This window comes from Lemur catta, chromosome 3, assembly GCF_020740605.2.
Source record: "Lemur catta isolate mLemCat1 chromosome 3, mLemCat1.pri, whole genome shotgun sequence".
Classification (NCBI taxonomy): Eukaryota; Metazoa; Chordata; class Mammalia; order Primates; family Lemuridae; genus Lemur; species Lemur catta.
The window spans coordinates 68,894,721-68,918,484 of record NC_059130.1 but is presented as its reverse complement, the minus strand read 5'-3'; the positions used below and the strand labels follow the sequence as shown (position 1 = coordinate 68,918,484).

At 35.3% G+C, this 23,764-nt stretch overlaps 1 protein-coding gene across 2 annotated transcripts in view; it reads left to right on the top strand.

The window, feature by feature from the left end:
• LOC123635512 (serine/threonine-protein kinase TNNI3K) overlaps positions 1–23,764 on the top strand; it is a 273,749-nt gene that overhangs the window by 83,121 nt on the left and 166,864 nt on the right. For both annotated transcript variants that reach the window (XM_045547740.1, XM_045547741.1), the window contains exons 6-9: positions 11,647–11,745; positions 15,952–16,090; positions 21,751–21,895; positions 21,982–22,086. In XM_045547740.1, the coding sequence (XP_045403696.1) occupies positions 11,647–11,745; positions 15,952–16,090; positions 21,751–21,895; positions 21,982–22,086 (488 nt within the window). The remainder of the gene's footprint in view (positions 1–11,646; positions 11,746–15,951; positions 16,091–21,750; positions 21,896–21,981; positions 22,087–23,764) is intronic.

Genomic DNA, 23,764 nt, shown 5'->3' with positions numbered 1-23,764 from the left:
GTGTGGTGTGGGACTACAGGCATGCACCTGTAGTCCCAGATACTTAGGAGGCTGAGGCAGGAGGATTGTATGAACCCAGGAGATTGTTGTGAGCTAGGCTGACACGGCAATCTAGCCTGGGTGACAGAACAAGACTCTGTCTCAAAATAAAAAAAAAAAAAGGAAAACAAGAAAATTTTATATAATAGTGGTTTGTCCACAGTGGTAATTACTGGAAAGCTTACATTGTGATAATTAGTTGTATAGGCATTCAGAGAAAGAAGTGAGCAGCAATACAATGAAATATTTGCAAAAGGTTTTCATGGACAACGTGAGAACTGAGTTTGGCCATGAAACTGGGTGTGTAGAAGACAAAGAAAAAGAGAAGATATTCTAGGGGAAATAAAGCAGAATGTACAAATAAGTGTTTAAATTACAACCTAGAAACCAAAGGGACTTCACTTGGATCTTTTTGAGAGTCAGCTGGCACATAAAAATATCTGTAAAGGATAATTCATATAGTAATTGCCCTAATATCAAGATATAGAACTTTGATTCATTTTCTGTGCTCATAAAACAACTGCTTAATGGGAGGTGCTTCATAATCCTTATTAGCCCATTAGTAAAAGGTACCAAGTTACCAGCCCATATTTGAATCTTAGTTCTTTAATAATAAAAATAATTGTGATATGTATATATGTGGGTTATGTAAATCTAAGTATGATGCAGTTCATACTTAGTGTTTAAAGATTATTAAGATGTCTACAATAAGATTTGTTTCCAGTTTACAATTTTACTAGTAACTTGTTATTTTTTTAAGAAAAAAAATCATGACCATGTAATCTGTCAAAAAGTTTTAAAACAATAGAATATATGCCCTGCAAAAATCTTAATGAGATAATGTGTTTAAAATTCAAATCACAGTTCCTGGCATGAAAATAACACTTGGGGTTTGCTGAAGGTTAATTTGAAGTAAATGATCAATAAATGTTTGTTGAATTGAATTACTTAGAATTTCTATCATATAATTGGGTCCTAATTATGAATGTGTAAATTCCCTTATGCTTCATGGTAGATATATCTTCCAAATTTGCACTTTTACTGTATTAGAAATATAGTCCAATTCAATAATTACTGGATGCCTATGATATACCTACCATAGTGGCAAATAAAAATAGATTCAGTCTGTAACTTCATGATGCTTCATGTAGTGCAAAGAGTGTGAAATTGATTTACCAAATTTTTCAGATTTTGGAGTAGAGGAAGCATGAGTAAAATGATTTGATAGATATATGTTCAAGCCTAAATGTTTATGTGAGTGTACGTGTCTTAGCCCACATTTCAGACATATTTGTACATCACAATATGCTAGGAGTGCTGGGAGGTACTTTCCCTATCGTGACTGCAAAAATCATAAAAATTAATAAATGCATTCTACTCATATAAATAAAATCAGATAATTCTAATGTACATTGTTCTCAATGGTTAAATATTTCCTTGAATTTTAAAACTAAATAAAGCCTACAGTTTAATAATGACTCTGTATGATTTCATTAAAACTTACATTTTGACAGTTTCTCAGAAGGCCAACACTTCATAATTAATGAATGTTCAGCCAAAAGGTTGACCTCCTGAGTGACTGAATAAGTGCAAACTTAGGAGGAAAAAAAAATGCTTTTAAGTATTTACTGAAGCCTAAGAGCTGTTATCTTTTAGAATGAAAATAAATTCTGGAACCATGCCTAAGAAATTGGCTCTACATGTTAACATTTGAAAGTCCTTTTCACAATAAAAATTCATGCTATCTACTTTATTTTATGCTATATTTAAAATAAGAGAAATTGTAAAAAGCTTCATCTACCTTGATCACTAGTGACCTTCCTGAGATTGAACTCCTAGGTGTGTAAAGCCTAGAATACTAGGCACTTGTAAATGGCTCTGGCATTCATTTCCAATCTGAACTTTCAGAGCCTCTAATAACAGATGGCTTCCTAATTATCTGAGATTGAGTCAGTTCATCTACTTAAAGGTTAGTGTTAATGAGATCAAGGTCACAGGAGTGGCCTGGAGGGAGTAAATATTGAGATCATACAGACCTGAATTTGAATTCCAGTTCTGTCCCTTATTAGTTGAGTGATCTTGAATATGTTACCTAGCATTATGGAGGGTCAGTTTTTTTACCTTTAAAATGGGAGAGTAGAACCAATCTTACTGTGTTTTGACATGAAACAGAGTAGACTCTAATTACGATTGATACCCTTGGTTCAGGGCCTGATACATAATGTTCCTTCAATAAATGTTAGTTGTGGTTTTAATTTTTGTATTAGAAAAACAACTCATACAAATTGTGTATTGTGTTTAATTTTTAACCCTTTTATAATTTTAATAGGTTTAGGGATACAAGCAGTTTTTTGCTACATGGCTGAATTGTGTACATTGTACCCAATAGGTAATTTTTCATCCAGCGTTCCCCTTCCACCCTCCCTCAAGTCTCCAATGGCCATTAAGTCACTCTGTATGACCATGCATAACCTTTGCATATCTCCCACTTATAAGAGCATGTGGTATTTGTTTTTTTGTTCCTGGGTTACTTCACTTAGAATAATGGCCTCCAGTTCCATCTAAGTTGCTGCAAAAGACATTATTTTAGTCTTGTGATAGATGAGTAGTATTCCATGGTGTTTGTATATGTGTGTGTCCCATTTTCTTAGTCCAATCTTATGTTAGTGGGCACTAGGTTTGTTCCATATATTTGCAATTGTGAAGTGTGCTGCAATAAACATACGGGTGCAGGTGTCTTTTATATAAAATAACATTTTCCTTTGTGAAGACTCCTAGTACCAGGATTGCTGAATCAAATGGTAAATCTACTTTTAGTTCTTTGAATAATCTCCATACTGTTTTCTATAGAGTTTGTACTAATTTACATTTCCACCAACAGCATATAAGTGTTCCCTTTTCACTGCATCAGTGTCAGCATCTATTGTTTTTTTGATCTTTTATAATGGCCATTCTGACAGCGGTAAAGTGATATCTCGATGTGGTTTTAATTTGCATTTCTCTAATAATTAGTGATGTTGAGCATTTTTTCATATGTTTGTTGGCCATTTGTTTCTCTTTGAAAAAATGTCTGTTCATGTCTTTTGCCCACTTTTTAATGAGGTTATTTGTTTTTTGTTTTTTTTTTCTTGCTGATTTGATTTCCTTAAGATGCAGGATATTAGGTCTTTGCCAAATGTATAACTTGTGAATATTTTCTCCCATTTGGTAGGTTGTCTATTTTCTCTGTGGATTGTATCTTTTACTGTGAAGAAGTCTTTTAGTTTAATTAAGTCCCATTTATTTATTTTTGTTTTTGTTGTATGTGCTTTTGGGGTCTTAGTCATAAATTCTTTACTAGGCCAGTGTCCAGGATAGTATTTCCTATGTTTTCTTCTAGTATTTTTATAGCGTCAGGTCTTACATTTATGTCTGTAATGCATCCTGAGTTAATTTTTGTATATTGTGAGGGATCCAGTTTCATTCTTCTGCATGAGGCCAATTTTCCAAACACCATTTATTGAATAGTTTGTCCTTTCTCCAGTATAAGCTTTTGTTTGCTTTGTAAAAGATCAGTTAGTTGTAGGTATTTGGCTTTTTTTCTGGGTTCTCTATTCTGTTCCATTGGTCTATGTGTCTATTTTTATACAAGTACCAGGATGTTTTGGTTCCTATTGCCTTGTTGTGTAATTTGAAGTCAGGTAATGTAATGCCATCACCTTTCTTCTTTTTGCTTAGGATTGCTTTGGCTATTTGTGCCCCTTTTTGGTTCCATATAAATTTTAGAGTTATTTTTCCTAATTCTCTAAAAATAATGTTCATATTTTGATAAGAGTTGCATTGAATCTGTAGATTGCTTTTGGGAAGTATGGCCATTTTAACAATTTTGATTCTTCCAATCTATAAGCATGGGATATTTTTCCATTTGCTTGTGCCATCTATGATTTCTTTCATTAGTGTTTTGTAGTTCTCCTTGTAGAGGTCTTTTAACTCTTCTGTTAAATATATTCCTGGGTTTTGGGGGGTTTTTTTTTTGTAGCTATGGTAAATGAGATTGAGTTCTTGATTTGATTCTCAGCTTGGTTATTAGAGTATAAAACGGTACTGATTTTTTATGTTAATTTTGTAATCTAGACTTTACTGAATTCGTTTATCAGTTCTAGAAGTCTTTTAGGGGTCTTTAGAGTTTTCTAGGTATAACATCATATTGTTGGCAAAAAGATATAGTTTGACTTCCTCTTTTCCAATTTGGATGCCTTTATTTCTTTCTCGTGCCTGATTGCTCTGGCTAGGACTTCCACTACTACGCTGAATAGGAGTGATGAAAGTAGGCATCCTTGCCTTGTTCCAGCACATAGGGAGAATGATTTTAACTTTATCCCATTCATTATGATGTTGTCCGTGGGTTCGTCATATATATTATTTATTATATATTATTATATATATTATTAATATATATGTTATTATTTATTATTTTGAGGTATGTTCTTTCTATGCCAAGTTTGTTATGAGTTTTTATCATAAAGGGGTGCTGGATTTTATTGAATGCTTTTTCTGCATCTGTTTAGATGATCATATGATTTTTGTTTTAAATTTTATGTATGTGATTAATCACATGTATTGATGTCCATATGTTGAAACATCCTTGCATTCCTGGGATGAAACCCCCTTGTTCATGGTGAACTCATTTTTTGATGTGATATTGGATTCAGTTTGCTACTATTTTATAAAGGATTTTTGCATCTACATTCATGAGGTATATAGGTTTGTAGTTTGCTTTTTTTGTTGTGTCATTTCCTGGCTTTGATACCACGGTGATACTGGCTTCATAGAATGAGTTAGGGAGGATTCTTTCCTTCCCAATGTAATGGGACAGTTTCAGTAGAATAGGTACTAGTTCTTTGTAGGTCTAGTGGAATTTGTCTGTCAATATATCTGATATTGGGCTTTTTTGTTATTATTGGGAGTTTTTTTTTTTAATTATAATAATAATTATTATTATTACTGTTTGAATCTCACCCATTATTGTTCTGTTCAGGATTTCTATTTCTTCCTCATTTAAACTGGGCAGGTCATATGTTTACAAAAATTTATCCATTTTCCCTTGATTTTCTAGTTAGTGTGCATAGAGGTATTCATAGACATCTCAGATGATCATATGCATTTCTGTGGTGTCAGTTGTAATGTCTCCTTTTATATTTCTGATTGAGCTTGTTTGAATCCTGTCTCTCTTTTCTTGGTTAATCTAGCTAGTGGTCTGTTGATTTTGTTATCTATTCAATGAACCAACATCTCATTTCATTGATTCTCTGTATTTTTTTAGTTTCAATTTCATTTAGTTCTGCTCTGATCTTTATTTCTTATATTCTGCTAGCTTTAGGTTTGGTTTGTTCTTGTTTTTCTCGTTCCTGGAGTTGTGACATTAGGTTGTTAATTTGGAGTCTTTCTGTTCTTTTGACTTAGGCATTTAGTGCTATGAACTTCCCTCTTAGCACTGCTTTGTCTGTATCCCAGAGATTTTGGTAGCTTTTGTTGCCATTGTCATTCAATACAAATTTTTTTATTTCCAACTTGATTTGATCATTGGCCCAAAGGTCTTTCAGCAGCACGTTGTTTAATTTCCATGTATTTGTGTAGTTTTGAGAGTTCCTCTTGTAATTCATTTCTAATTTTATTCCACAGTGGTCTGAGGAGATTCATGGTATTTTTTCAATTTTTTTCAATTTGCTGAGACTTGTTTTGTGGCCTAACATATAGTCTAACTTGGGAAATGTTCCTTGTGCTGATGAGAAGAATATATATTCTGCAGGTTTGCTGTGAAGGATAACAAAATATGCTACATCAAAATATTCTACTTTGACATATTGATTAGTTTTCGCTACAGAAAATTGAAAAGAAACAGATGTAAGAAAAGCTCTTCTCTCCCCCTATTTGCCTAAAAGGGGGACATAAATTTGTAAAGGTACCCTCTTCTTTCTTTACCAGGAGGGATGGAACTTGAATTGTTGTCATAAGAGAGCATCTCAGCCCCTGAGCTGATTTCCAGATCTTCTAAGCCAGTTTATAGACCTGAAGCCCTAATGGAATAGGAGGCCAAGTTCTTCACAGAAGGACCTTGCAGCACTGCCAGCAGTGCATACCGGGTGTCTTCCTCCAGGGCAAGGAAAGGGAAAATGTGGACCTTTTAGGAATTACTAGATGTTGGCTTTAAATTAATGCTAACCCAAATTCACATTTCCAAAACTAAACTACTAATCTAACCCCTCTCCTCCACAAATCTGTTCAGCCATTGTCTTCTTCATCTGAGTTGACCCTTCCCCAACTCAGCACCCTTGCATTTGTTCAGGCCAAAACCTTGGGGTGATCTTTGACATGCCTCCTTCTCTCATTACACATCTAATCCATCAACAGCATCTGTTGGCTGTATGGAATACATCCAGATTTGGAGCACTCTTTCCTGTTCCATGCCTACTACCCTGGTCCACACCACTTTATCTCTTGACTGGATTACCGCAGTAAACTAATAATATGTCTCCCCTCTTCTAACCTCATCCCCCGTAGTCTATTCTCAACACAACAGCTAGATCAATCCTTTAAAAATATATCAGTCATGTCACTTCTTTGCTCAAAACCCTGAAAAAGGCTCCCCATTTCATTCATGGAGCAAGTTAATCATCAAGGGTAAATCCAGACCAAGACCCTTATCTTCCCAGAGAGGTTACCAGACTGAGGAATCTACATTACAAACTTTGCTAAAACTAGCCTTTATATTCCATTAGTTTTCCTTGTATGTTTACTTTCCCCCAATTTGCTGCCCCTAGAAGGTCAAAGTCCTTTTCCTTTTCTTATTACTTCTCTACAAAATTTATTATAAATTTTTGTTAAGATACTATAATATATAAGCCCAATTTCTTTTTTTCATTATGATGTTTTTTAATTGCATTAATTAAACATTTTTTTAAATGAACATACAGTAAGATTGACTTTTTGGTGTATACTTTTAGGAGTTCAGACACATATTGACTGGTATGCCCACCACCATGAAGATGAAGAACAGTTCCACTATCCTCCAAATGTCACCATGCTACCCCTTGCAGTCATACTCTATACCAGCCCTCACCTGTGGCAAACACTGGTCTGTTCTTCATTTCTATACAGCTGGCTTTTCCAGAATGTCATATAAATGGAATCATACCATATGTTACTCTTTAAGAGTCGCTTCCTTCATTCAGCATTACGATTTTGAGATCTGTCCATTTTGTTCAACATATTGATAGTTTGATCCTTTTTATTGCTGCGTAGTATTCCATCGTATAGGTGTGCCACAGCTGTGTGTCCTCACACCATTTGAAGGACATCTGGGTTGTTCCCAGCTTTCTGTGATGGTGAATAGAACTGCTATAAATATTAATATATAGTGATTTTTCTGAATCTGAGTTTTCATTTCTCTAAGCTAAATACCTTGGAGTGGAGTTACTGGGTTATATGATGTATTTTAACTATTTAAGTTTATAAGAAACTGCCAGCCTGTTTTCCAGAGTGGCAGTACCATTTTTCATTCCCCCTGGCAGTGTACAATTGATCTATTTTCTCTGTTTCCTCATCAGCACATGATATTGTCAAGTTTTTTTTTTTAATTTAATAGTTATATGGTGGTATCTGATCATGGTATCATGGTTTTAAGTTGCAGTCCCTTAGTGGTGAATGATATTGAGCATTTCTCCATGTGCTTATTTGTAGTCTTTAGGGCTTTCTGGTGAAATATCTTTTAAAGTCTTCTGGCCAATTTTTTTTTTATTTTAGCATATTATGGGGGTACAAAAGTTTCACCTTTCACCTCTCACAAAAATCAACTCACGGTGGGTAGCAGACTTAAACCTAAGGTGTGAAACTATTAGAATTCTAGAAGAAAATGTTGGAAAAACTCTTATAGACAGTGGCCTAGGCAAAGAATTTATGAAGAAGACCCCTAAGGCAATCACAGCAACAACAAAAATAAAAAAATGGGACCTGATAAAATTAAAAAGCTTCTGCACAGCCAAAGAAATTGTCACGAGAGCAAACAGACAACCTACAAAATGGGAAAATTTTTCACATGCTACACATCCGATAAAGGGCTGATAACTAGAATCTATTTAGAACTCAGGAAAATCAGCAAGAAAAAAAATCAAACAACCCTATCAAAACATGGGCAAAGGACATGAACAGAAACTTTTCAAAAGAAGACAGAAGAATGGCTAACAAACATCTGCAAAAACGCTCAACATCTCTAATCATAAGGGAAGTGCAAATTAAAACCACAATGAGATATCACTTATCTCCAGTGAGAATGGCCTTTATCAAAAAGTCCCAAAACAATAAATGTTGACGTGGATGAGGAGAGATAGGAACACTCATACACTGCTGGTGGAACTGCAAATTAGTGCAACCTCTGTGGAAAGCAATATGAAGATACCTTAAACAGATTCAAGTAGACCTACCATTTGATCCAGTAATCCCATTATTGGGCATCTACCCAAAAGAACAAAAGATATTCGATAAAAAAGACACCTGCACTCGAATGTTTATAGCAGCACAGTTCACAATTGCAGAGTTGTGGAAACAACCCAAGTGCCCATCAATATATGAGTGGATTAATAAAATGTGGTATATGTATACCCTGGAGTACTACTCAGCTATAAGAAACAATGGTGATATAGCGCCTCTTGTATTTTCGTGGATAGAGCTGGAACCCATTCTACTAAGTGAAGTATCCCAAGAATGGAAACATAAGCACCACATGTACTCACTTTTGAATTGGTTTCACTGATCAACACCTAAGTGCACATATAGAAATAATATAAATCAAGTGTCTGGCAGAATGGAGAGGGGAGGAGGGGATGGGTGTATATATACATAATGAGTGCAATGCGCACCATCTGGGGGATGGACATGCTTGAAGCTCTGACTGGGGATGGAGGGCAAGGGCAATATAAGCCCAATTTCTAACCACCGCTTAGAATTACTCATCACTGAGTATTCCCAAGTGTATGTGCTATGTATGTGTTAATAGACTTCTGTTTGTTTTTCTCTTGTTTATCTGTCTTTTGTCAGTCTAATTTACAGGGCCTCAGTTCATTAACCTAGAATGGGCAAAGGAAAAATAATTTTTTTCCTCCCCTCTGATTGCTAATCTATGGCTTTCCATGAAGACAATTGGCCAACAGTTCATGGTAGTGTTTTAACTTGCTCATTATTTTATTCATTTATTTAACTAATGTTTGTAGAGTGATTACTGTTTTCATGACAAAATGCTAGGGTAAGATTATAAAGATGAATTCGATATACACTTTTTCCTTAAAGAATTTGCTCCTTAGTGGGGATGATAAGTCATGTATATAAATAGAAAAATGTTCTAAATTACATGAATGAAAGTTGCAGGAGATTTAACAGAAGGGAATATTTAATTTCAGCCAGGCAGATGGCAATGAAAGGAGGGAAATCAAGGAAATCTGGGAGGAACTGGCAAGATTTAGCTGGAGTTTAAACATCTGTATATTGGGCAGAAGGGAATTTCTGGCTGAAGAAATAGTATGAATATAGTTTCAAAAAAGCAGGAACCAAAGAGGTAAAAGACCTCTATAGGGAGAACTATGAAACACTGAGGAAGGAAATTGCAGAGCAGGTAAATAGGTGGAAAACCATACCATGCCTGTGGATCAGAAGAATCAACATTGTTAAAATGTCTATACTACCCAAAGTGATCTACAGATTCAATGCAATCCCTATTAAACTAGCAACATCATTTTTCACAGATGTAGAAAAAATAATTATACACTTTGTATGGAATCAGAGAAGACCCTGTATAGCAAAAGCAATTTTAAGCAATAAAAACAAAATGGGAAGTATTAATTTGCCAGACTTCAAACTATACTACAAAGCTGTGGTTATTAAAGCTGCTTGGTATTGGCACAAATGCAGGGACACATACCAGTGGAACAGAACAGAAAATCCAAATATAAAACCATCCTCATATAGCCATCTAATCTTTGACAAAGCAGACAAAAACATACTCTGGGGACAAGAATCCTTATTCAATAAATGGTGCTGGGAAAATTGGATAGCCACATGTAGAAGACTGAAACAGGACCCACAGCTTTCACCTCTCACAAAAATCAAATCACGGTGGATAACAGATTTAAACCTTAGGTGTGAAACGATTAGAATTCTAGAAGAAAATGTAGGAAAGACTCTTACAGACATTGGCCTAGGCAAAGAATTTATGAAGAAGACCCCTAAGGCAATCACAGTAACAACAAAAATAAATGAATTGGACCTGATTAAATTAAAAAGCTTCTGCACAGCCAAAGAAACAATCATGAGAATAAACAGACAACCTACAGAATGGGAAAAAATTTTCACATACTACACATCCGATAAAGGACTGATAACAAGAATCTATTTAGAACTCAGGAAAATCAGCAAGAAAAAATCAAACAACCCTATCAAAAAGTGGGCAAACGACATGAATAGAAATTTTTCAAAAGAAGATATAAGAATGGCTAACATATGAAAAAATGCTCAACATCCCTAATCATCAGGGAAATGCAAATCAAAACCACAATGAGATATCATTTAACTCCAGTGAGAATGGCCTTTATCAAAAAGTCCCCAAACAACATATGTTGGCGTGGATGCGGAGAGACAGGAACACTCATACACTGCTGGTGGGACTGCAAACTAGTGCAACCCCTGTGGAAAGCATTATGGAGATACCTTAAACAGATTCAAGTAGACCTACCATTCGATCCAGCAATCCCATTATTGGGCATCTACCCAAAGGAACAGAAGTCATTCTATGACAAAGACACCTGTACCAGAATGTTTATAGCAGCACAATTCACAATTGCAAAGATGTGGAAACAACCCAAATGCCCATCAATTCATGAATGGATTAGTAAACTGTGGTATATGTATATCATGGAGTATTACTCAGCTATAAGAAATAACGGTGATATGGTATCTCTTTGGTTCTTTCTGGAGAGAGTTGGAACCCATTCTATTAAGTGAAGTGTCCCAAGAATGGAAAAACAAGCACCACATGTACTCACCAGCAAATTGGTTTCCCTGATCATCACCTAAATGCACATTTGGGAATAACACCAATTGGGTATCAGACTGAGGTGGGGGGTGGGGGGAGGGGATGGGTATATACCTACATGATGAATGCGTTGCACACCGTCTGGGGAATGGACATGCTTGAGGCTCTGACACAGGGGGATGGGCGGGACATGGGCAATATATATAACCTAAACTTTTGTACCCCCATAATAAGCTGAAATTAAAAAAAGGGGGCAGGAAACTTGACACAGTTTGAATATAAAATTGGGTTTATGAAAGAGACTAATGGGAAATATATTATAAAATGATACAATCGAACTGAAGGGACCCTGAAGGTCATACTAAGAGATTTTGGTCTTTATTTTTTAAGCAAAAGCAAAACATTAGATGTTTTAGATAAAGGAGGTAAAAGAAAGTTGTGTTTAAGATTGACTCCTGATGAAGATGTGTGTATGATGGTTATAAACTGAATTTTGAAGGGCAGATTCCCCAAATGAAGTTCCTAGCCAAGATCTCTTTCTTTTCCAGGCTGCTGATGTGCTGTTGCAACATGGAGCTAACGTCAACATTCAAGATGCAGTTTTCTTTACTCCATTGCACATCGCAGCATACTATGGGCATGAACAGGTAAGTCTACGGGGGGCCACTTAAGTGTGTCAGGCTTTTGTTGAACTGTCCTATCTTCAAAGAAAGCATATTTAAGATATCTTTTGAATTATTTTTGCCATATTCTCATCAGCTCCATCCTTGGGGAGCTTGTAGATCTATGTAAGTATTACGGCTGTCATGTTCTTCATTTTTACTATCTTAGTACACAAAGGAGGCAGCAGAGCACATTGGTAAGTCTGAGGCCACAGGAATCAGTCAGCCTGAATTTGAAAAATTTCTAGCTTTATGACCACGTATAGATTGTATAATCCCTCTGATCTTCATTTATTCATCTATAAAATTGGAAAAATAGTAATAGTACCTACCTCATAGGGTTGCTATTATGATGAGACATAAATTGTTTAGCAAATGCTCAGTAAATGTTGCTATAATGATGCTAATGACAATAACAATAAAACAACTCATAAAGGTTCTATAAAAAAATCACTAAATGTGCTTTAATTATATAATTTACTTTAAATATATAATTATATAACAGGTACATTTTCATAAAATTTTATATTCTGTAATAAAGGAATAATGTATGTAGAATGCTTTAAAGTTTTTAATGTACTTTCATTCAATAAATAATTTTGTTTGACCTTCACAACAACTTTAAAATTAATAAGAGTTGCCATGTGAGTGTGCTCATATAATAGGACAGGCATTATGCTAAAACCTTTATTTTGTTTCTCTAATTTTGCCACAACCATAAAATAGCTATTATTTTCGCCCTTTTTTTTTTAATCAATTATACACATGAAGATCAGTAAGGTCAGATAGCATCAAAGTCATGCAGCTGATAAATAGAAGAGCTAGAATATATACTCGTCTGTCCGATCCCAAAGCCCATATTTGTTGTTCTGTTATACCAAAGCACTTCTTATTCCTCTTCAATCAGTGAGACAAATTATAAAGTCCTTACAGTTTGCCTAACTGGAGAAGCCAGAATTCAAGGGACTATGTTCTAACTCCAAAGTTCATTGATTTTCAAACTTAACATATTGAAAGACAAAATTTGTATGTGCTACTTTAAAACACTGCCCTTTGGCTATTCTCAAAGAACTGAAAAGAATCAAATAAAACAGAAATACAAATGTAATTGGATAACCAAACATAACTATTCTTTGGATACCCCATTTTTACTCTTCCTCATTTTATCTCTCTAGGCTCATTCAATTATGAAGTAGAATTATACCTTTTTACCTTACTGGAGGTCGTGCCACAGAACTGCCTGAGGGTCCCAAGTTGAAAATCAAACTTACTTGTGTCCCTGTGCTGTTCTAGTCACTGTGCCTTTATTTCTCTGCTAGCTGACATGTGCTTAGACACTCTCAGACCTGTGAAGCGTGACCTATAGGTAGGAAAGATTGCTTATTTCATTGATGTGCGGCTCAGAGTGCACTGGAGTACACTGAAGAGCTAGGCACTGAAAATGCTTTTGAAAGTACAGGTCCAAAAGCACAAGTGATGGGAAAACTCCATACTTTTCTGACTTCAGGCACAGACAGGATATACACAATGCATGTTATTTGTAGAGTCATCCTCTTTGGCGATTAACCTCATCACCCAGCAGAAACATAAAGAGCCTCTGCGCATGTTGGATGGAGAACTAAATTTGTTTACTTTCCCTAGAAATATAGTCACAGTCTTATAAAATTATGCTAAAATGTGGATGGTCCTTTTATGATAAGGGGCTCACTTTCTGTGTGTGAAGGAAGCACATAAGTAATTTATGGAGGCTATTGTCATTTGCTAAAATATGCTGACAAGGAGAATGGTATATTCGATGTATAAATGTGCCTAATGTGCCATGTTCCTTGCCATTTGTTTATTTACTTATTTTTAAGTGGAAGAGTAGATGTTTTGTACCAAGAGCAATATTTCCTAGGTATGTAATAATAGTGCTTAATAGACAATCGATTTCAGAGATAGTTTAAATCTGTCTGCTATAAAGTCACATAATCAGAATTTATGAAGTCTGTGTAAGTGGAAATATCTGCTTAGGAGTGCAAGGTTCTTGAGACTAAACTTCTGCTGTTCTGATTTCTCCTGAAGTAAGTCTTGATCTGCCCATTAGCCAACAAAGATGTAAAGTACACATACTCCCAGTTCATGCTACCGCTTTTGCTAACAGTAATTGAGTGCCAGGCACTTTTCTAAGTGCTTTATGTGTGATAACTTATTTAATCCTCATGATAACTCTAAGAGGTAGAGTTATTATTATTCCCATCTTAGCTATGAAAAAACCTAAGTATCAAAAGGTTAAATATTTTTTTCAAGGTGACATAGCTAGTAAGCAGAAGCCTGACTCTAGAACCCTCACTCTTGTCCACTACATTCAATAGGAAATCAGTTTCCCTATATCCCACCCAGCTAATACTTTGCCTGGCATTTCTATAAAATGTCTACCATATTCTTGAGAGGTTTCTACCCAAGACATGTTTATTTGCTGACTCATAGGAAGTAAAAATAATTTTAGAGCTTGAATTCATTTTTGTGCTGATACCTCGGTGGTCAGGACAAATGAGGGGTCCTCCCCTAACTGCTATTTTAATAACTCAGAGGCATCCTAACTTACCTCATAGCATCACTGAGGTGACTTTTGAAATTCTCAGGGGAGGCATTGTCTGGTTTAGAGAAATTATTTGGAAAGTTCCTAAGTATATATGTAAGTGACTCAAAAGAATCTGATAAATTAATGGAAATAATCCCAGGAAGACTCCTAAGTGCTTCATCATTTCACCCCCTTCTTTCCTTTTGGATGCGGAGCCTCAGATAATTGGGGAAGCTGCCAGGGCTACTGTGGCTATCTCCCATTTACCCACACATTCAGAAAAGGACCAAGAACTCCAGTAGTGAGATGACCAGTGGTGATTTATATGTGGAGCAGCCATGAAAATCAAGAATCAAGTAAACTATTGCTGGCTCAGGCCAAAAGGAAACTTCAGAAAAGATTGTTCAGAGAAGACTATGTGTGACTTAGAATTATTTATGTACAATGAAGATCTATATTATGAAATTGACAAGAGATTGATACTAAAAAGAAGAAATGGCAAAACTAGGTTTTCAAAGCCAAAATATGTGGAGATAATTTTTTTGTTTTGCTTTTTCAAAGCTCCCTCATGTTTCATCTAATCCTATAATAACTCTGAAACAAGAATGAAAAACAATATTGTTTCAGCTCACCAATAAAAATGGAGCATAACATTAACAAAACCTATACTATATGTCTGTCATGTGCTATGCACTTTAAACAAATTATCTCATTTGATCCTCAAAACAAACCATGAGTTAAGTCATATAATATGATTCACATTGGACATATGAAGAAACTTAGGTTCAAATAAGTTAACTAATTTTGTCAAGGTCACACAGCTGATGTAAATCAGATTCTAGATTAAGCCTATTCCTATCTTACTCTGGATCTTAATTCTTAATCAGTATATTACGTTGCCCTTCAACTTAAAAAATACATATTATAAGGTCAGTAGCAGACACCATTGATTGCTTAGGCAAAACTATCATTGCAATACTGCCACTTCATGCCATACATTTTCCTTGCTTGCAGACTCATGATTTTATTCCACTGTTCAGCCTTCTTCTAGAGGTTGTATTAATACTTAGAGAATATCTCTCTATCCCCAGCCACTGTGTGTTAGATCTTGATTAGTTGATCACAGTAAATCTTTACCCTTGCCCAGGCATTGCTTTAGAAATTTGCAAATGACCTAGTCCAGGCCAAAGAAATATGGGAAAATGATTTCTGGAGATATTTTAGGAAGGAATTACTAGATTTAAAAAAAAAAAAAAAGATGGCCCCTTATTCCAAAAGGTAGAGATAGTCCTTAACTCTACTCTGTGGACTTTGGTTTATAATGTTTGGAGCTGCTGCAGTTCTCTTGCTACCATGGGGGGATTTATCCCACTGTGCATGACAGAACAGAATGACAAAAAGAACTTGAGTTCTGACAACCCTGGAATTACTCCAGTTTTAGACATCTTGTTAGGTTATGTAATAATAAATTGCTCATGGTTCAGGCCCACTGAATTAGGATTTTCTGTTATTTCCAGATGAAAATAACCTAAGAGAGGGCTTTAATGATATGTGTTTTTCTATATTGCTGAAACCTTTGCATTATTATTTGACTTTTGATACTAATTTCAAATGAATGGATTCATTAGGTAACCCGCCTCCTTTTGAAATTTGGCGCTGATGTAAATGTAAGTGGTGAAGTTGGAGATAGGCCCCTCCACCTAGCATCTGCAAAAGGATTCTTTAATATTGCGAAACTCTTGATGGAAGAAGGCAACAAAGCAGATGGTAAGATTATCCATTTAGAAGACCTTTGCTATCATTTGCTTTATGTATACTTTTGACTTATACTTCCCTTACTTACTAGAGAATAATCTTGAAGGTGATTAATTCTGTCATCATATACCAATTTGTTATAAAAGTTATAATTTATTATTTTTAATATATTTATTTAACCTACATGTGAATCCTTCCTTACATGCTTTAGCTCAATTCTTAATACATTAGGTGCTTCAGTGAGCATAAGAAGTTTCCTTAGATAAAGTAGTTCTAGATGTTGTTATTCATTAATCTTTATCTTTAAATTAAGGTATAATTTACATATAGCAAATTCTCAAATCTTAAGTATACAGCCTGATGAATATTTATTTATGCATATATTCCAAGTAAAAACCATCCAAATCAAAATTTAGAATATTTCATCACTCTGGAATGTTCCTTGTACACCCATTTCAGTAAATAGTCTTTGCCACCAAAGTTGATCCGTGTTCTGGCTTCTGTTGCCATAGATTGATTTTGTTTGGTTTTGAAGTTCACATAATTTTGTGACTGGCATCTTTTCCTAAGAAGATGATTTTAACATTTCTACGTGTTGTTGCATGAATCACAGTTTGCTCTTTTATATTGTTGATGATTACAGGAATATACTACAATTTGTATGTAGATTCTCCTCCTAATGGACATTTTAATATTTCTGGTGTTCCTCTATTATGATGCAATTGCTAGCAGCATTCTTATTCAACTCTTTTTGTGGACATACACATTTATATCTCTCGAGTGTGTATATAGGAGTGGAATTGCTGGATCAAGGAATAATACATATGTTTAACTTTTTAGGAAATTTCCAGTTTTCCAAAGTGTTTATACTATTTTTTAATCTCACAGCAATATATGAGAGTTTCAATTGCTCCCCACAGTATCTCCAATATTTGATATTATAATACTATATTTTTAAATAGAGATAGAGTTTGAGTGTGATCAATTTAGAAAAAAGCTTTAGGATACATGGAAGGATGTTAGAATCAGTTAACAGAATAGAATTTCCCTTAATTTTTTAAATTATAAAATGGATTTTGGAAAGTTGATTAAAAGTATTGAAAAATTTCATTCTTCCATGTTTCTTCAAAAACTTTATTTTTTGACACAAATTCACTCAGAGTTACAGCTTGCCATTAAATTCTCTCAGGCATATCCAACATCCTTCCATTGACCCCCAAGAGACCTAATTAAAAGCCCAGCTGTAAGAGCTGCTGGCCTTTGCAGCAGGAACAGTACACATTTCTAAAAGGACATGGTTGTCAAATCTGTAGAACTACCAGTTCCTTGGCCCAAAATTCGGATTGATATTTAGTTAATAAAGCTAATCAATGTTTTCATCTACCCATAAGGAAAACACAAAGGCTCTTAGAAACAGCTGTGGCAAGAGGGTAGGGCAATTTTCAGTTTCCAAGTTGGAAACAGGAGCCAGTTTATTTTGTAAAATTTAAGAAACATAGTTTGTATTGTTTTCTATATGCCAGGGTTCAAGAACTCATGCATCTACTTTATGGCATTATCATAAACAACCTGTGTTATCAGGATGTAAGGAACGCTGTTCCTTGGACCTTATTTAAGCAGTCTCTTTCATTCCATTAGTTTAAAACAGGCAGAGGTGCACCCGCGTGAACCACTGAGCACATAATTGTGTTTTTGAAACCGCCTCACTTTTCCAAGGGGTCAGGAACCACATCACTTTTTCTTTTTATTATTGATGCCAACCTTAGCTTTTTATTCCTCTGCACAACTCCAAAGCTCAGTAGTGTCAAAATGAGTGTCATTTATGATCAGCATGTCTCCAGGATCAAAGGATTCTTCTGCAAAAGGCATTGAAATGTGTACTACACCTATATTCTCCTTACTTACCAGCATCATATGGTATAATTTTTAATTTTTTCTTTCTGACTCACACAAGTACTTCATGCCTCCTACCCAATCATTTTAAAAATCAAGAGACAGCATGAGTCAGATTTTTAAGTATTTTTATTTCCTTCTAGTACATGCTTGATATTTAAGTACCATTTGCACTTCAACCAATTGCAAAAAATAAACCAAAAGATCTGCTGTGCCAATGGACACTGCACAGGACTTTCATCAGTTAGTTCACTTATTTCAAAATGTTGCTAAGCCTCCAGATGATTTATTTTAGATATGGACTCTGCCTGTGGTAAATGGACATAAGAGGAAGATTAAATGAATGACCCCAAAAGGAGTACAATTTACAGTATGTTTCCATGGTAACAGAATGTCACAAATAAAAATAAATCCAGGTTACAAAATCACCCAAAATGTGGTTCTAAAGGCAGTCTCTTCAGTTTAGCATGTTTGGGAGGCTGACCTATTCAGTCAGGTATGTTTTAGGTCTCTCGTCTGCTTCTTTGTATCTCTTAGGACAATGAAAAAGGAGAAAAGTATTGAATGAAAATGAAAAGGTTAAAATATTGCTGGACTGAATAAGAAAAAAAATGATACAATCCTCAAAATGTATCATTTTGATAATGTTGAAAATGGAAAAATTTAAATTCAGAATTTATTAATTTTTGTCACCTGCTTCTTAAATCCTATAGTTCTTTTAAATAACACAATCCTTTAACATGGAACTGGATATTACAGAAACCCGCAAAAAATTCCTAGGGGCATGCCCAGCAAGAGGAAGTGGTTTTTCTTTTTGTTTTTTTAATATATCTTATTAGAGCTATTACATGGTTTTGTTATTGAAAGCTTATTAAAGACACATTTGGAAGTTACTTTAAAGATCCTCTGGGAACTGCTGTCATTACTTGGTTAATCTAGGAATTTTTATTTTATCTTTAAGGTCAATAAACAGAAATAAGGAAGAAGGAGCATCTACCCACCCACCCATTCATCCAGTCTTTCTTTCAGAAGACATTACTGAACATCTACTCTCTGCAAAGTAGAGGACTAGGCACTAAACGTTTTTCTAATAATTTACATATATTTCTTTATCTGAAATTCCCTTTAAGTCTCTCAATAAGATGTTAAGTTAGAGCAAATAGAATATCATTCACACATTCGAGTTTCCTGAAATAAGATATAATAATATAAACTTTTTTTTTGTATTTGCAAGTTGGTTCAAGACAAAACTAAGTAGATCACAATGACTGAAACAAAAACAGGGGTATATACATAAACTCTGTTTCTGATCCCATAAGTCTCCTGGCTTGTCCCTTCAGTTGGTATTTGTATCTTTTTTGATAGAGGTAATGTCTAGGCCACTGCAGGTAATTCACCAAGTAGATAACCTACTCTGAAGTTTATTGATTCAACTGGAGAAGAATAATGTTGGGCGGGGCCCGAGATGACCAAAGGCAAATTATAAATTAATGAGATTGCACTGCATTCTGCTTTACAATGTCCCTTCTGAACCTCAAGAACTCTTATGTGACTCTCCAGATGCCCTGGACTCCCAACAGTTCTCAAACATCGACTTGTGGCATTGACTTTCCCTGTCTTAGAAGAGAATATAACAAAGAAAAAGTTTTATAAAAAGGGAGATGATCAAAAGAACTAGGGACATTCTTCTCAGTGAAAGGTGTCTTTCTGAGCTACTGATTAATACAAAAGATTCAAAGATTTATTTTTCATTAACAGCCTTGAGGGGAGAAACTCAGTGACTTTGTAAAAGACTTCTCTTTGGCTTAAAATCTTGCAGGACAATAAAATGAGAATGGTTGTCTACAAATATAGCAACTACAAGGCCTAAATCAGTCTTTACTGATTGTTAAGTGATGATTATAATAACAATAAATTTTTCCTATTCTTCATCATTTTTTAAAAAACTTTTCCTCCCCTTCAGTGCTTTTTGTTCTACAGAGAATTTCTACTGTACATACATGAGAGAATGAGAATGACGGGTGTGTTAATGTCTACTATTTGCTATTTTGAATAAAGCACCCTGTGCAGAATGACAAAGTAATCAAACACATAAAATAAATCATTTTACAGCACTTGATCCAATTATTTTAGTTTAAAAATTGAGTTAAAGTCAGACGCAGAATTAAGCAGTTTGGTTTTCAGTTGTTAGTACTTCAGGCTTGTAATTCTTGACTATTCAACTAGACTGTAAGATATTTGAGGGTATGGACTCTATGCATTTATAGATGATTGGTCTTAGGACTTAGCAAATTTGTAAGGGGTAAATTAGCAAAAGGGTAGAATAACTTTTTAAAATGTCTAATGTATAACAGGCATCATATTAGGTAAATGCTTTGCAGCCACATGTCCTTTAATCCTTTCAGCATCCCTGCAACAATAGTGTTATTATACTCGCTGTTTCTGATAAGACATTAGTGCCTCCAACACTAGCTTAGTGGCTAGTGCATAGTGATAATTTCATAAATCAGAATGCATCAGTCAAGTTTTCTTACAGTCAAGAATTATAAAATGACTCTTGCTAATTTAAGCATAAAAGAGATATACCAAAGGATATGAATTAGCATGCAGAATCTTGCCCAGAATAGGGTAGCAAGCTAGGTTTGGAATACTCACAGTGAGGACTAACATCCCAAATCATGCCCCAGATCTGATCCCCTGAAGACACACTGACACCCCTGCTAGGCACACACATCAACATTTGTGCTTCTGGTGCCAACAACACAGGTCACTGAATCTGTGGCTGAAATTGCTACCAGTGGAAATTGGATGGAGCTATTATCACCACTGCCACATTGCCACTGTTTTTTTGTGTTACCAAATTCTGAAGTCAAAGTCTAATATGGTGTGTTGATTGGAAGAGTCTATAGATTGGTGTTCAAACCAGGGAACTGTTGAGAGTAAAAAACTCACTATGAAGAATTATCCCAGGATAACAAGCCTAAAACAGAACACATGAGCACCCTCCATTAATTCTGTGCCCTAGCTGCAAAGAGATCTTGGAATGTGCATTTTCAGCTTCTGTGATAGAACGTGGTCTTGGCCTCTCATCAGTACTTGCAGTATAGGCAATTACCCAAATGTCAGAAGAAGTTATAAGGCTGGATGGTCCAAAGAGAAGAACAAATATACACTACTGAGTGAAGAACTGAATTTTAAATAACCTGTAACACAATTAATGAGGTCTGTCTCTTGCTAAAATGCTCTTCCTTTTCATTATATCATGCTTTGCATACTGTAGTATAGCCATTCTCAGCTAAGGGTATACGTCAGAACTTCCTAAACAGTATTTTAAACATACAGATTGCAGGACCTCACTCTAACCTACTGAACCAAAATCTCTGGGAATGGTGCTCTGACCAGAATCTGTAATTTTAATGTGCTTCAGAGAAAAAAAATCAATTTGAAAGGAGATACTTGTAGAAATAAGGCCACCAGTACCTTTTGGATGCTTATTAGTTTCCTGAACTATTCCATTTTGCAAGATAGATTTGATTAGATGCATTCCATAGAATTTATAGGAGCTAGAAGAAAGTCTGTTTAATGTGGTAATAGGCAAAAAAAATAGAACTATAACATTTTTAATTGGTTGCACTTAATTTCTGCTATTATTATCATTAATTGGCAATCTTCAGGTGTCTCTCAGGCACTTAGAAATGTCCATGGTACTACACATACAAAGGCTGAGAAACAGAAGATTCCAGAGAACATGTCTTTTTTCTTTTTCTTGCTGTTGACAGTGAATGCTCAGGATAATGAAGACCACGTCCCGCTCCATTTCTGTTCCCGATTTGGACACCACGATATTGTGAAGTACCTGCTCCAAAGTGATTTGGAAGTTCAGCCCCATGTTGTTAATATCTATGGAGACACCCCTTTGCACCTGTGAGTATTATGTAGGGTTGCATAGGTCCTCCAGGTACACTGCATGTACCCTCTTACTATTATCAAAATATTTTCTTCAAATCTAGGGCATGCTACAATGGCAAGTTTGAAGTCGCCAAGGAAATCATCCAAATATCAGGAACAGAAAGTCTGACTAAGGAAAACATCTTCAGTGAAACAGCTTTTCACAGGTAAAAGAATATTTAAGTGCAATAGCCACTAACTTAGTTGACACCCTACAGCACCTGAAGTTGTGTACATAAAGCAAGAACAAATAGTGGCAGATGTTGCAATCAGAGACCGATAGCAGAGGTAGAGCAGAGGACAGGGAGCCCAAGCTAGATTCACAGAAGAAAAGGTGAAGGCAGATGCTGCAGTCAGTACAACAGATGGGGCCGGAGCCAGATGCTGCGTTCCTGGCAGCAGCCACAAAAGACAGGGACTGATGTTGCCACGGCAACAGGCATATCAACATCTGTAAGCATATTGCTTCTATTCCTCTTCACTCCCTGGAAAGCTGCCAAAAAGGGCTGTGCCCATAATCCTCCTCCGACAAGAATCTCATTACCAGAATTCATCAGCATCAAATGTGACACTTTTTTCCTTACCACTTAAACCTCGTGTGCAAATGTGTCTACCTATCTAAGACATCCATCTGTCAGCCTGTAAAAGCCTAGTCAGGGTGGCCACTCAGATACCTAAGAAGGCATTAGCTCTCTTCTAGGAATCCATGAGAGCCCTTTACAGTGTGCTCTAGAGAAACACACTGAAGGAGCAGCTGGGATTAGAAAAGCTGCAATAAAAAGAAAAGAGATAAAGAAGGAAAGAAAATGTTGCTAATAACTCAGAGCCGTATTTACCTAAAATGTGCAAAAGGAAGGTGGATGTTTTATAAAATTTAAAGTCTTCATTTTTAATGAGTTACTATTTTCCTATAAATGTAAAACAGTCATTTAAATTTAGTAAATCTTGAATATAAGATCATTTACCTATATCTTACATATTTCTTGGCTACTTTGCAACCTCTAAAAATGTATTTGAGACTAATTTGTTATTTATATAATGTTTATAGTGCACTGGTGAATAATAGAAATGAGGAGACTCTTTTTCATACTGAACTAAAATTAAGCTTGTGCTTCTGCATTAGGCATCAACCTGTCAAATTTCACATGAATTTCAAAATTTTTCTTATCAACCAAAGAGGTCAGCCAAAGGAAGATGAAGAAAAACCATCATTTATGGAGTGGTGACTATATGCCAGTTGATTTGCATTCATTATATCATTTAATCCTCATAACAATTTTATGAAGTTGGATTTATTATCTCTCTATTACAGATGAGAAAGTTGAGGCACAGGGTAGCCAAGGAACTTGCCAAAGTTACTTATGGCTAGAAAATAATGTAGTAAATGCCTGCCTAATTCCAAACCCTGTGCTGTTTACATATCTTCATGTTCTAGTAGCAAAATATTTTATCTGTTTTCTACACACTCAGTAACAGAACGGAAGCAGGAACTCTTCAGATCATACCTTCAGTCAAAATGGATCAGTGGAGTCTGTCCCTGAAGGGGCAATTGGCAGAACTGATATGTACTGGTTGCTGATATTCTCTTTCTTCATTAGGTCATGCCTGTTAAGGCTGACCCCTCAGGCTAGTTTTCAAATCATTTTGCTACTTTGTGAGCTAAAATTGGAACCAACTGTAATCAGAAGGTGACTGTCACCTCCAGAAGATTGTCTAGATGAGAAATTTTATAAAATGAGTTAAAAGTATATACTCAATTGTTTTATAATATTTTGTGTAAGCCTGTGGCTACTAGGAATAACAGATTAATATTTTTGTTTCGTTCATTTTAAGCACATATTTATA